At 35.3% G+C, this 13,485-nt stretch overlaps 2 protein-coding genes across 2 annotated transcripts; both read right to left on the bottom strand.

Annotated features, from left to right (window-relative positions):
- LOC109847695 lies at positions 267-3,535 on the bottom strand. The gene is made up of 2 exons (XM_020416926.1): positions 3,357-3,535; positions 267-729 (listed from the first exon to the last, which is right to left on the bottom strand). Exons 1-2 carry the CDS (start codon positions 3,533-3,535, stop codon positions 267-269), a joined length of 642 nt encoding a protein of 213 aa, XP_020272515.1.
- Positions 8,083-11,438, bottom strand: LOC109849667 (uncharacterized protein At2g23090). Its single transcript, XM_020419525.1, has 3 exons — positions 11,246-11,438; positions 11,088-11,128; positions 8,083-8,423 (listed from the first exon to the last, which is right to left on the bottom strand). The coding sequence occupies exons 1-3, from the start codon at positions 11,319-11,321 to the stop codon at positions 8,304-8,306; spliced, it is 237 nt and encodes a 78-aa protein (XP_020275114.1). The 5' UTR covers positions 11,322-11,438; the 3' UTR covers positions 8,083-8,303.

Genomic DNA, 13,485 nt, shown 5'->3' with positions numbered 1-13,485 from the left:
CACCCAAATATGTTTCAGTTCATATAAACAGTAACATACATACAAAAGTATTACATACACCCAAAAGTATTTCAGTTCATCTGCAACTCATATCAATCGGCGATTGGTTCATTGCAAGTTGCGCGGTTGTGGCTTTCGGCGTGGCATCGAGAGCATTTCAAAGGTCGTTTGTACACTGTTTGATTATTGATACGCCGTGTTTTATTTCTCCCCTTTCTTTTGGTAGTATGTGGTGGAAGTAGCTCGACCTTATCCCTTAGCACACTTCATTTCTCATAATCTGGTATAGGATAGAGAATCGGATCATAGCTCTTTTTAAATGCTTCTGTGGACATAAACCAATCGCAATATTGGTAAATGTCTGTCTTTATGTACGAGATGACTACACATGCATGTTTACACGGAATCCGCAGGACGTCCCAAGCACGGCAAGTGCATGTCTTCTTCTCCAAATCAACGCGGGTAGTTGTATGTGCTTGCACTTCAAATATGTCAGTTGTAGCTTGCTTAACATCCAATGGACGACCTTTCTCTATATTTTCTTTAAGCACAATCTCTGCTTGTGAACAGAGATATCCAGCCCATTTATCTCCAAGTAACCGACGATTACTCATTCGGACCATTATCTGTTTACGAATATGCTCAACCATTTGTAGAATTCGTAACAATCTAGCCTCCCTTATCCAATTATTAAAAGACTCAGTGACATTAGATGTTACGTGTCCATACCTGAAATTATATATATCGAGTTAACAGGTCACAAATAAGGGTTAACAAATAATTGTATAGAGTTAACAGGTAATGAATGTTGGCCTCTTTGTTTTGATGATGTTTAACAAACAATTTACTACTAATGTTGTTTGTCTAGTATTTGTGCATTCCTATGTATTGTAGACAAACAACGTAGTTAGAGGATGGATGGAATAGAGCTTCAACGATCATATCCAAAGGAGGTTGGCGGAATGTCGGGTTGAAGCCTATACAATTCAAGTTAAATATCAAGTTCAAGCTTCATCCGCATGTGTACCAAGTTGAGCTGCAATGAAGATCAAGATCAAGCTTGGGTAAATTAGTTTTAGGTTTTATATTATGTGTGTTAGTACTTTAAGCTCAATCATATACACACATACACGCTTTGGTTTTGGTTTTGTATATATACAGTTATATATATATACATATATGTTTTTTGGTTTAATAGGTTTCGAGTTTATATATGAAACAAATAAATAAAATTGGAAAATACTATTTTGTTTCACGTTTATGTGCCTATATATGATTTCGTCTTTAACAAGTTATATTTAATGAAATCATATTTAGTGTTTTGTATATATTGCATAGAATATGCAATTTTATGAAAATATGGTATTTCTAGGTTATAGACTTCATAACAACATGTTATATCTTTTATTAAGTCTATACAATCATTTCATAAGGTTTCAAAATGTTGTTTAAGTCAAAATATCAAAATATCAATTTTCAGGTTTTCATGTTTTTGAACATATTTGCAAAATAATGATATTTTACATTTGGGAAGTCCTTTCTGATAACCAGTCGCTGTAGCATATTTATTATCATGTCTACAATCATTCTCCAAAGTTTTACATTTTTTAGAATTTACTTGATATTTTTAAACAGTATTTTAAAATCAGCAAAATAGTTTTCAGAACCTGTCATATCAGTTTTCGGTCGACCGCACCGATCGACCGCTCGTTTGTTCTTTCGACAGTAGGCTCCAGAGAGTTCGTCGGTCGACCGCCGCGGTCGACCGAGAGCTTCCTTCGGTCGACCGCACCGGTCGACCGAATAAGTCAGCTGGTGTTTTTCTCGTGTTTGTCCTGGATAGCGGTCGACCGACATCGGTCGACCGACAGAATTTTCGGTCGACCGACAATAGATCCGTTAGACACTAACGGCTATTTTTCTAAGCTGTCTTCTGGGGACTTCTCTGTCTTTTTGCTTGGGGTTTTTGGCTGAGTTGTGAGAGGGTATAAATACCCAATTGCTGATCTCTTTTCATGTAATCTAAGAATATTTTAAAGAAGTTTTTAAACAAGGGTTTTAAAAAGGAGTTTAAGCTTGTTTAAGCTTGTTTAAGGGTTTAGTTTAAAGCAAGTTTAGCTTTCACAAGTGGAGGAGATTATCTTCTTGTTTGGGCTCATATCTCCATCTCTCCATCTTGATCTAGAGAAGTGTTTCTAAACTCATCTAGCAATTTATTATTTTGATTATAATTTCCATAAGCTAGATTTATATTGAGTTTAGTTTAATCGTTTTATTGATACTCTTTGTTCACACACAACCTATTGAGCTTATTGTATTTACATTCATAGTATAATTTAGGGTTGTGGGTTTGTGACATTGAGAGTGAGCTTAATTGAGTTCTCACCTTGTTTAGAGAACAATCAAATTCTAGAAAACCGAGTGTGAGGTGTAAACGTTGTTCGGGTGAACGTAGAAAACCCGGTTGTGATAGTGGATTTCTCCCCGGGAGTGGGGAGCGGAGACGTAGGACGGAAGGTCCGAACTCCGTGATCATATTGTGTGTTTGAATGTGCTTTGGCGTTTATTTATATTTGTGCTCATTGCTCATATCGCCATTGTCTCATTATTCATATCATCCTCTATCTTGTTTCATATTGTTTACCCTTGTGTTGTTTATATATCCTTGCATATATACATATTCATCATATAGGATATATCTCTTTGTTTGCATTGCTTATCCTAGGTTATATATCTTGTGGTATTTCATATTTGCTAGGATAACTTGTTTATTAATTTTAATTAGCATTTAATCGGATTAGATTAGCATAAGACCCTAATCACCCCCCTCTAGGGTCTAACAATGAATTGCATTTAACAATTTACAGATAAGAGTTAACATGACAAATAATTGAATAGAGTTAACTTTTTTGAATTGCAGTTAACAATTTACAGACAAGAGTTAACAGGTAACATATAAGAGTTAACAAATAATTGAATAGAGTTAACAGGTAATGATTTACAGTTATTAGTTTACAGATAAGAGTTAACAGGTCACATATAAGAGTTAACAAATAAATGAATATAGTTAACAACCTCCTAAATTTTGTTATCAGTTAAGAAATAACTGAATATAGTTAACAAATAAATGAATATAGTTAACAACCTCCTAAATTTTGTTATCAGTTAAGAAATAACTGAATATAGTTAACAGCTCTGATATAGAATTTAACAAATCCCTAAATTTTGTTATCAGTTAAGAAATAACTGAATATAGTTAACAGCTCTGATATAGAATTTAACAAATTCAAAGTTAACATGCTACATATCATAAGTTCAAACATTAGCGTAGATATAGAACCGCCAAATAACGTTACCTTATTCCCGGAAAGAATGCATTTGCCCATTGATCAGGAGAGTAGTTCACAGCAATGTTGTATGCCCTTGGATCTATGTGATATATCTCTTTCATGTACTCATTCCATTCTGCTATTGTGTATTTATAACAAGCAGCTTGGAGTAAGTTCCCCAGAACATGAGTGTCCTTCAACTTCATACCCAAGTCCTTAAGCTTTCACCTGAAATTTTCAACAAGATGTAGAACACACATCGATTGTAGAGCTTCTGGAAAATACTCTTTTACTAATTCTTTAATTCATTTGTCCGTATTAGAAATTATAACCAATTGGTGGGGAGGATTGTAAGGGTGAGCCCTCTCATAAAGTATGGACCATAGACCTTAGAGGAACCACTTCCGATTCATCAAATTCTCTTGATCACATATGCAATACGCTAAGGGAAATATACATTGGTTCCCATCGTATGCTATGGCCGAAAGAAGCATACCTTTATATCAATCCTTCAAAAATGTACCGTCCAAAAATAGAAGGGGTCTGCATCCACTCAAGAAACTATTGATGCATGCAGCATAACAAACAAAGAGTCTTGAAAACCTCCCCTCATTCTGGTCAACATGTATATAGCTGCCGGGATTTGTCTCTTTTACCATGCGCTCATACCTAGTCGTGTACGAAGAAACAAACCAACAAGTTAACATGTTATTCATGTAGCTTAACAAGTGACCAAAAAAAGTTAACATATTATCAGGGTAACTTAACAAGTTAACACATAAAGTTAACAAATTATATGCGTAACTTAACAATGTAATAGCGAAAGTTAACATGTTAGTGGTGAAACATAACGTGTTATCAATATTATCAGTGAACTTAACAAGGAACATGTTAACTATTTGTTTTAACAAGCAAACTTTGAAACTTAACAAGTTAACAATTATATATCCCTGTAAAGCTTCTCTTGTGCTCTCCCCCCCACCATATCTTACTGTAATCAATTCTAAGGCCATAGTTTGTGAGGAACTCCTTTTGCACATCAACGAGTCGGATTTCTGGATGGACCTTCAGGAATGGTTGTAACTGTGTTGCAATGAAATTACGGGATGCCCTTGAACGACCTGCATTTTACCCGTGCTGTCCACAAGTGTGTTCATTAACAAACTTCTTGATCGAAAGTCTCTTTTCATTCTTAACAGGTGAAGCAAACAACATCCATGGGCACTCGTAAGTTTCTTTATATCGGCAATATACACGGATACGTTTTGGTTCGTTCTTTTTAAACTCATAATCAAACATTTTGGCAAGAGCATAATATGTCAGCGCCAACCTTAATTCTTTAGCACTCTCAAATTCTTGACCCTCTTCAGTTATTGTATTATGCCACCAACCAGGAATCATTAATGTGTTGTTAACAATGTCATCAGACCGCACTACAATGCTATCGTTGGGATTATCAATTGGATTCTTTCTGAACCATGATTTACGGTAGAAGTTCTATCAATAAACTGTGGCTTCAATGTATTCATAATGCTGCACAAATATAAACAGGACTTGTAGTTAAATTCTACGGTACCTTTAAAAGTTAACACATATGCCCTAAAGCTTAACAACCTTGGGTAGAAAGTTAACATATATCAGTTAAAAGCTAACATTTAACCTGAAAGAATTCGCTATGTTATCATTTCTCCACATTTTACTCACGCAATTCACAAGTTTTCAAAAAATTGAAGTGTAAATATAACTTACATTTCAGGAGGTTGCTTCGGGGTATTCTGACATCTGAAAACATCTACATCTATAGTAGCTCGAATATGGATCTCTAGACACCCGATATTACGGTTGTGCTCCGCCATACACTCCATATCATTCTCATTCTCAATCTCAAAACTCAGATCAGGGATCCTTTCAGATTTACAAACCATTGATAACGCATCATAAGGAACCTTCAACCTCTCAGCCACGTCAAACTTAAACTCAAAAAAAGAGGTTGCACACGTTACCCTTGAGAACACTGCTCTCTCACCCAAGGAAACCATGCAAATAAGGGGGTTCTCCGCCATAAATAAATGGGATTTAAGAGGATTTATGAAGGGCACTTTAGGACAAGTAGGGGGTTGAAGATCATAAACCCTAACCGCATAAATCTGCCATTTGCACCATAAATACACTCTATTCAAAGACGAGTGGGTTACAAGGATATATAATGGAGGGAGCGCGCCAAAATTCCCTCCCAAAACGGCCATCACCTCGCCTTAATTGCGACGGGAAGGGATCGCCAGCGATCAGATCTCGTTTTCGAGGCACGGAGAGAAAGGCGGGGGTATTTTAGGGTCTCTGGGTGCAAATACGGCTGAGAGAATGGCATTTAGGGCTCAGTTTTTTTTTTTGAATTTTTAAGTGCTTAGCCATATGGGCCAAAGTACATGGGTCTGTGCCACATGAGAAGTCAAATTTTGGGGCCATGAAGCAAGTTTTCCATATATATATATATAAGTTTGGTAAACCTTTTAACTGACCTATTCTCAATTCAAAAGCATTTCTCAATTGCTACCCATATACTAGTAGCTTTTTGTTGCTAAATATAAAACAAATAAATGTTATCTAACCAAAATAATTATAATATTTCTCTAGAGTTTCTACTGACATTGCATCCTTCCGTCGACCTTTTCGCGACAAAAACCAGATTACTTAATCCAAGAAAAATTAAAATGATAAACTTAGCAGAAACTAGCAAAATAAATAGAGTACGTATAAATGACAGATATATCAAAGAAAATAGGATCTTTGACCAAAAAAAAGGAAGAAGAAAATTTTACGATCATGTCATGCTGCTGTCTACGCCAGTGCGTCCTAAAAAAAATGAAGAAAGAATCAAGAAGTATGGGAAATTAGTTTTGATCTACAATCCATTTAAGTGCATTGATTAAGATGAACTCCAATGCTCTCCTACAAGACAAGGATATATGAGAAAATGCTAGCTAATAAATAGTTTAAAAATTCTCAGCTACCAAAATGCGTTGGCTTATTAAGTTTTTGGATAGAACCTAATTAAAACCATAAAATAAATTTCTGGTCAGGACTTAATTGCATTTCCGGTTGATGGAATCATACAAGAGCATCAAAGTGAGCTAAAGAGGTAGCTACCCATGCAGTAATACTTAATGAGCTCAGAACGAGCGCAGCCCAATGAATGAAACTTCTAGTCTAGTATTAAAGGCTCTCTTTGATTTGAGGGAAATTGCGAGAAAAGAAAAAGTAAAAATACGAAAATAAATCAAATTTTATTATGTTCCCTTAATTAACGGTTTCATGACTTTCATCCCTGTCCAACTACTAAAAAACGATAACCATAAGCAAAGAATGAACAAATGAAGAAAAAAAATGAATATTTTTTCTTCAATTTGCCGGCCCTACATTTTGGCTGTATCACCATCTCCATCATCATCAAGCCACAGGCCCACAGTTATGAAAAAAAAAAATGAATAACTGAAGAGTTCTTACTTAGACGTGCTAGCGGTTTTTAATCTTGATCTAATATCAAAATTGTTTTTTATGGGGTTGGCACCCATAGTCGCCTGCTCATGACTAACCTGAATATAGTAAATGGAACTACAGATTCATTGGTTCAAGTGAAAAAGTTATGTACATAGTTTTCATGGTTTTAGTGAAAAAGTTTTTTAATGGTTTAATTGAAAAAGTTCGTGCAGCATATATGGTAGGGAAATAGCCTCAAATTCGTCTGGATGTCTCTATTTTATCATGATAAATATGCTTTCAAATTCAAGTCCACCATTTGATTAGTTGCAAAACCCCGGAGATTCGCATTTTTTGTTATAAAAATATATTTCCATTGTAACAAGTGTTTGTTTCTCCACAAATGTAAAGAGATATATTTACAAGTCAAAATCAACTAATTAGATGACATGACATTATATTTTTAATTAATGTAAGCACTTGCAACATTTATTGCAGCTAAGGGACTGTTCGGTTCGCTATTATAAGGGGTGGAAAACTCAGAAAACCTCTCAACATTAGATTTTTAGTCATCCACGTCAGTTTTTTTGTTTCCGTCCATTTCTTTGTGCCGCTTTGGTTCGCTCGGATGGAAGAGGAAAAACTCTGCTGATTTTTTTGTTTCCGTCCATTTCTTTGTGCCGCTTTGGTTCGCTCGGATGGAAGAGGAAAAACTCTGCTGAAATCGCCGTCTTTGTGCCGCTTTGGTTCGCTCGGATGGAAGAGGAAAAACTCTGCTGAAATCGCCGCCAGCTCAGATTTTTTTCCTCTCCGATTTCCTTCCTCAACCGAGTAAAATTGATGAAAACTCTACCACGTCAAATTTTTTTTCTTCTCTGCTTTGTTTACAAAAGTTTTCTTTTTTCCTATGTGAACAAAACACAAAAAAAAAAAACGTTGGTTTCTCACCATATTTTATGTGCGAACCAAAACAAAACAATCTATTTCTTAGAAAAATTCGAAAAACTCAAAACTTGTATTTCTTCACATGGAATTGCATTTCCCTATATCAAGGAAACGAACCAAACAGCCCCTAAATTGACTGCAGCAAATGCCTCAAGTTTCTTCTACAAAATGTAGATCCAATCACCATCTACAACCACCTTGTTGTAAACCACACACTGAAATAGAAATTTTGTTTACTACTTGCAGCTGTAAACTTATTTCCAGTCAACCAAACAGTCCCTTGAAGGGGAAAACAAGTTTATTTTCAGAGCATCAAAAATACACAACTCAATAAGCAGTTTAATCTCAGTAAATAAGCAGTCTAATAAATAATAGAGTACAAGAAGTGTCAACAGAAACAAGCCCATGTTCTCATTAGTTTAAATCATAATAAAGATCACATTACACACTGAATACAAGTCCCAACAGATTAATCTAGACTGCATTCTTCTGAGGATTTAAACCGATGTCCACTTATAGGATGAGACTTGAAAAGATTATAGTATAGTGGTGCTACTTCTTGAGATGGGGGAAGCACTGGTTAACATCAGACTTAGGGTGTTTTGCTTCAGCATGCTCCCTGCACTTCACTTCTGATGTTGTACAAATGAATGTCTGCATGCATACCTTGCACTGTATTCAGATGAAAAGGGGGGAAATCATTAGTAAACAGCAATAGAAAAAAAAATTACAAGAAGCATTTAAAAACTTAAAAAAAAACATGTTGATATCTTTGCATGAACATAATTGCAAGCATCAACATATGAGATGCACCTCATTTTGTGCCTTTTACATGAACGACACACTTTTTACCACGGATATGAATAACACCTCTTTAGCTGATGGGAAATATGCGGTTGGATGCACATCTAAAGAATTAGACCTTAAGAGGAGAGAGTAACATGCCAAAAATATAACTTAAATCTTCTAGAGCAAAGATTATCTTAAATAGAACTTTATTTACTTCTATGATATTTATAAATTCTTAGCATAGGGATATGAATTTCCTGAGATTCATGCCTCACGACTTGAGGCTTATACTTTGCTTCAAAAGATGCTTTAACAATTCACCTTGTGACTTTGCTTTTTAAACACTGCTAACAGCAATTCCAGTGATAGAACTACTTCACATGGAAGAGTTTTAGTTAGAAATGGATGCAGTAACAACCTAAATCTATTCTGCAGATACAAATATCCATTTGCCTACTTATTACATGAATTGATGCACACATATGCTGTAAACACATATAAAAAATATAGACATGTCAGCAGGGTTGTAAAAGTCCCCCGCAAAAAATTTTCCCATTCACGTGTCCAAGCAAAACTGAAATTTTCAAACTGCATTTGCATATGCAAATTCCATTATATGAAGATAACATTTTATATATCCACTAGGTCTCTATACTGGATTACTGGTAAATGAGTTTCCAGTAGACGTTTAGAAACAAAAAAAAAAAGGCTAAACCACCTTGTTGTAGAAAAGGTCTCAAGAAAAACCCTACTAAAGCCCCCACCTAAGCATTAAAAAACCTGTTCGGTCTTCACTTAGCCAAAATATATAAGGAAAAAACCCGCTTAACATGCTTTCCAGTGTCAGATAGGATCAAACTTTAAAGGTCCACATTCGATCCTTCATGCACTTATTTAACATAACGCAACTTTGACTAAAACCAACTTTGCTTTCGAAAAGTTGTACTCCACTAAAAAGTAAGCACACCACCCTGCAACCTCGCTTCACTTTTCACTTTTCACAAGATGATTAGTCACTAGTCCTGATCAAATGGGAACTAAAACAATAAATAGTCACTAATCCTATCTTTTATTTCCATGGCGCATAGGTTCATAAAAGCCTCATCGTGTCCCATCTACAATATGATACATAAAAAACTATTATACAAGCAAAACAAACTGACATGTTCTGTGAATTTGCTAGGTATCTATTAGTTTTACTTGCAAGGGGCACAATCAAAATCAAAATTAAATCATGCCAATTACTACATTTACCTGCCATCACCAGCGTAACTGTAAAAATAATCATTATTAAAGCATGTTAGGCTAATTAAAACCACAGTACAAAGAACAATGCAGCACTCTAACAACAGCATCCACAATGAAGCATAGGGTTTGTTAATGGAGAACAGACACCAATATTAGGTTTTCCAAGAAAAAACTGAATTGAATCGAGTTCCAAGCTAGAGACAGGACCTCTGGATATCAAGCTAATAACATGAGTGATCTGGATACAAACATCTTCACACCATCTAAGATTCTTTAACAGATTTCATATCCCAATAATTATATAATGATTCTTCACAGTTTCATAATATTGTCCATCCCCAACTCTAATGTAAGTTTCGTATGGCTTTGCAACAACATGCAATCCTCAATCAGAATGTCATTTTCTACTTCAGTTCTAGATGAAATTATGAAACTTGATCACAATGTTACTTGATCTAAATTTTAAGTAAATACACATCCCAGTTGTATAAATATAATCACCGATGCAGGAAATACTTGAAGTACCATGCACACAGCAAAACAACACAATACGACCAAAAAGCCAGCAAGATCCTCATTCATTGAAACCAAAACCTCATTGAAAGTATTATTTATCCCTATTGCTCTAGCTCTACGACCAAAGAAATTAAAAAAAACTATACAATGTTAACTCTCCTCAACAGGGGTGGAGGCACATATACGAGGGTCGTATCAAGTGACACCACCCTTCTTATATGTGACTTAATTATATATGTTCATTCATTACTTAGTTATTACGTAGGTTAATTCATGACTTTAATTGCAAAAGTAACACTATTTAAATCAATGAGTAGCCCATTAGTCTTTGATAGCCCAAGCCTAAATAAAGTTATCTTGTATAAATTTAAGAGGTTTGATTCCAAGATACCATATGTCAAAGAGCTAGCATCAGTTTTTCAAAAAGAAAAAAGATGACAAAGTGGATGAATCACAACTTATTTAGTAACTACATTGAAAAGGATGTATTCAGTAGTATTCAGAATGCGACTATTATGCAATGACTGGTCAATTATAATTATGTCGAGTTAAATATCTTCTGTATGTCACTAAAGTTCCGATTATATAACAGCTATGATCAGCCTCCCTAGCTTAAAATTATGAAAAAATCAACCAAATCACCACCAATTCTGAACCTATTCCATTAAACACTTCAATATAATCACAGATCTAATGAGATCCCCCAAAACTCAATCCCAAAACCCTAAAGTATCAAACTTTAACAAGAACAAACAAGAATGAGAGAGAGAGAGAGAAAAAAACCTGAATCGTCATCGCCTTCTTGTTGGTTTCCAGCTGGCTCCCTGTAAATCAACCAATACAACAGCAGATCAACCTTCGAATAACCAAACCAAACCCCAAAAATCAACCAAATCGATCGAAAAAAATCACAAGAAATCGAGAGAGAAGAAAAGATGGACCTTTTCCAGCTGCCTTTTGCTTCTCCAAGTTCCTCTCGCGAGCCATCTTGGATTTCTGTGCGTTGCCTCCTCCCATTATCGATCTCCACCAAAGATCCTTTCTTTGGTCAAACAAAAGAGGAGAATTGAATTGCTAGGGTTTTTCAATGAGACGAGAGGAGAAAATTAGAAGGAAGGGCGAAGAACGAAGAAACGCGGAAGGGATTATATAGAGGGTGAATTTTCACAAAACCCTCCTCAACTTTGGGATGATTTGCATAAAACACCCCGACCCTCCGGATGCTTCGCATAATGCGAGTCCCCCACGAATCTTTCAATAATTAAACATTAGTAGCTCATATATTTGGAATTGCTCCTACGTCCATCAAATTTTAACGTGCTCCGCAAATTGACCATTGTTTGTTTTTAATTAAATTTTGAAATCACGGTTGGGTTAATTCTTAATTGAACACGCTCAATTTACCAAAATACCCCTCAAGCGATGGGGAAGATAAAAAAAATGACCATTGGGGGAAGCTAAGAATGGGATAGGGGCATCTTTTGACTTTTGGGGAAGAAGATATTTATGATTTTTAAAATTTTAGTTGGCTAGTTTCAGGTCTAAACTCGTTATGAAACGAGTTGGACTAAACTTAATTGAGGGGTATAACTGAATGTTTTTCTCTAAACATTAGATTTAAGGGAATATTTTCCCTAGATCTGACATTAATTAAGCTGAAGGAGTAATGTGCTAGACCCCTTTTGTATTTGAGAGACGTATGGGCAAATCTAAAGATTAGAAGGACTAATATAGAATTATTGTATGTGAGTGACTAATAATTAAAAAAATTCCTTTATAGTTTGAGGAAACCCTCTAAAATTTGATAATTTCCATAATTCCAAACTTTAAAAAAGTTAACTATGAAGCTTGGGCAAAGTTACTTGTGAGGAATTTTCGGGAAGATAGAATAGGACACACAAAAGAGAGAGAGAGAGAGAGAGAGTTTACGGCTTTACTAGCGATGAAAGTAGGGGTGTGCAACGGTCGGTTCGGTTCGGTTTTTATTAAAATTTGAACAACCGAACCGAACCGCCTATAATTCAAAACCGAACCGAATTGTTGTAAGTCGGTTCGGTGCGGTGCGGTTCGGTTCTAACTTCATCAAACTTCTTATCAAACAACAAATTGTGTTAAAGAAAAAAATATATCAAAAAAGTAGGAGATTATGAAACATTAAACACTGATATAAAGATATTGTTTTGAACCCATAATGATTCAGAAAATTAGTTTAGGGTTTGAGTCTTTGACTCTTTAGGGACGTGTCGGGTAGGGTTTGAGATCAGAATGGATAGTATTGCACTATATTCGGTCGTGTCGGGTAGGGTTTGAGATCAGAATGGATAGTATTGCACTATATTCGGTTCGGGTCGGTTCGGGTTGAAAAGTTTTCAAACTGACCCGAACCGCCCTACTCATAAAACCGATTTTTTCGGATTAGTTCGTTCGGTTTTTTCGGTTTGGACCGAACCATGCTCAGCCCTAGATGAAAGTTATTCTTTTTATGAAAGGTATTTCAGTACGTGAAATTTTTTAAAATCTTTTCTTTTGACTCCCCAAAGTATACGAGGTGTTCTCTGATTTTTAAAGCTCGTGAGGACTTTATTGCAAATCACTCATATCTCATGAGGAATTTGTGACAGAAAACTTAACCCTGATTAAAAGCTTGGGCGTTGTAACATTGACAGAGAGATTCTGGGCTAGGCTTTAGTGGGAATTTATTCGGGCTGATGGGTCCAAAATGGAGCTCCAAATATTTTATTAATATTTTCTGGTTGGAGCCTGTATTTGAAAACGACCTGCAATTATGTCCGCATCAATTAATTAATATTGACCCAGAAGGTCTAACAGAGCCAGTATTTTGTATTTTATTCATTTTATTACTTCGCCCACCTCATATTTTTCGGCCGTTTAGATTCGGAGGATTCGTTCCTTCTACTCCATCATCGTCTTTAATTAGTAAGAAGTTTTGGTTAAGAAGAGTATCAGTCTGATATTGTTTGAAATTTATAATAAATTATTTATAAAAACAACTTATAAAAGTAATTTATATAAGCTGTTGGAAATATGGTAATTATTATTAAACTATTAAAAAATACTTAAAAACAGTTAATGTGATTGGTAGAATGTGCTTAACAATCATTGTTATAGGCTAAGCATGCATACATATATTAACTATAAATATCTTATTTAGAGATTGCAT

The sequence above is a fragment of the Asparagus officinalis genome, chromosome 7 (genome assembly GCF_001876935.1).
Source record: "Asparagus officinalis chromosome 7, Aspof.V1, whole genome shotgun sequence".
NCBI classification, from domain to species: Eukaryota; Viridiplantae; Streptophyta; class Magnoliopsida; order Asparagales; family Asparagaceae; genus Asparagus; species Asparagus officinalis.
The sequence above is the reverse complement of the archived record's forward strand: the minus strand, read 5'-3'. Positions and strand labels throughout refer to the sequence as shown.

Coding starts and splice junctions, on each gene's coding strand:
- LOC109847695 (XM_020416926.1), bottom strand. CDS start 3,535: ATGAAGTTGAAGGACACTCATGTTCTGGGGAACTTACTCCAAGCTGCT. Junction 730..3,356: donor GCATTCTTTCCGGGAATAAG/GTAACGTTATTT, acceptor ATATAATTTCAG/GTATGGACACGTAACATCTA.
- LOC109849667 (XM_020419525.1), bottom strand. CDS start 11,321: ATGGGAGGAGGCAACGCACAGAAATCCAAGATGGCTCGCGAGAGGAAC. Junction 11,129..11,245: donor GCAAAAGGCAGCTGGAAAAG/GTCCATCTTTTC, acceptor GTTGATTTACAG/GGAGCCAGCTGGAAACCAAC. Junction 8,424..11,087: donor AGAAGGCGATGACGATTCAG/GTTTTTTTCTCT, acceptor ATCTGAATACAG/TGCAAGGTATGCATGCAGAC.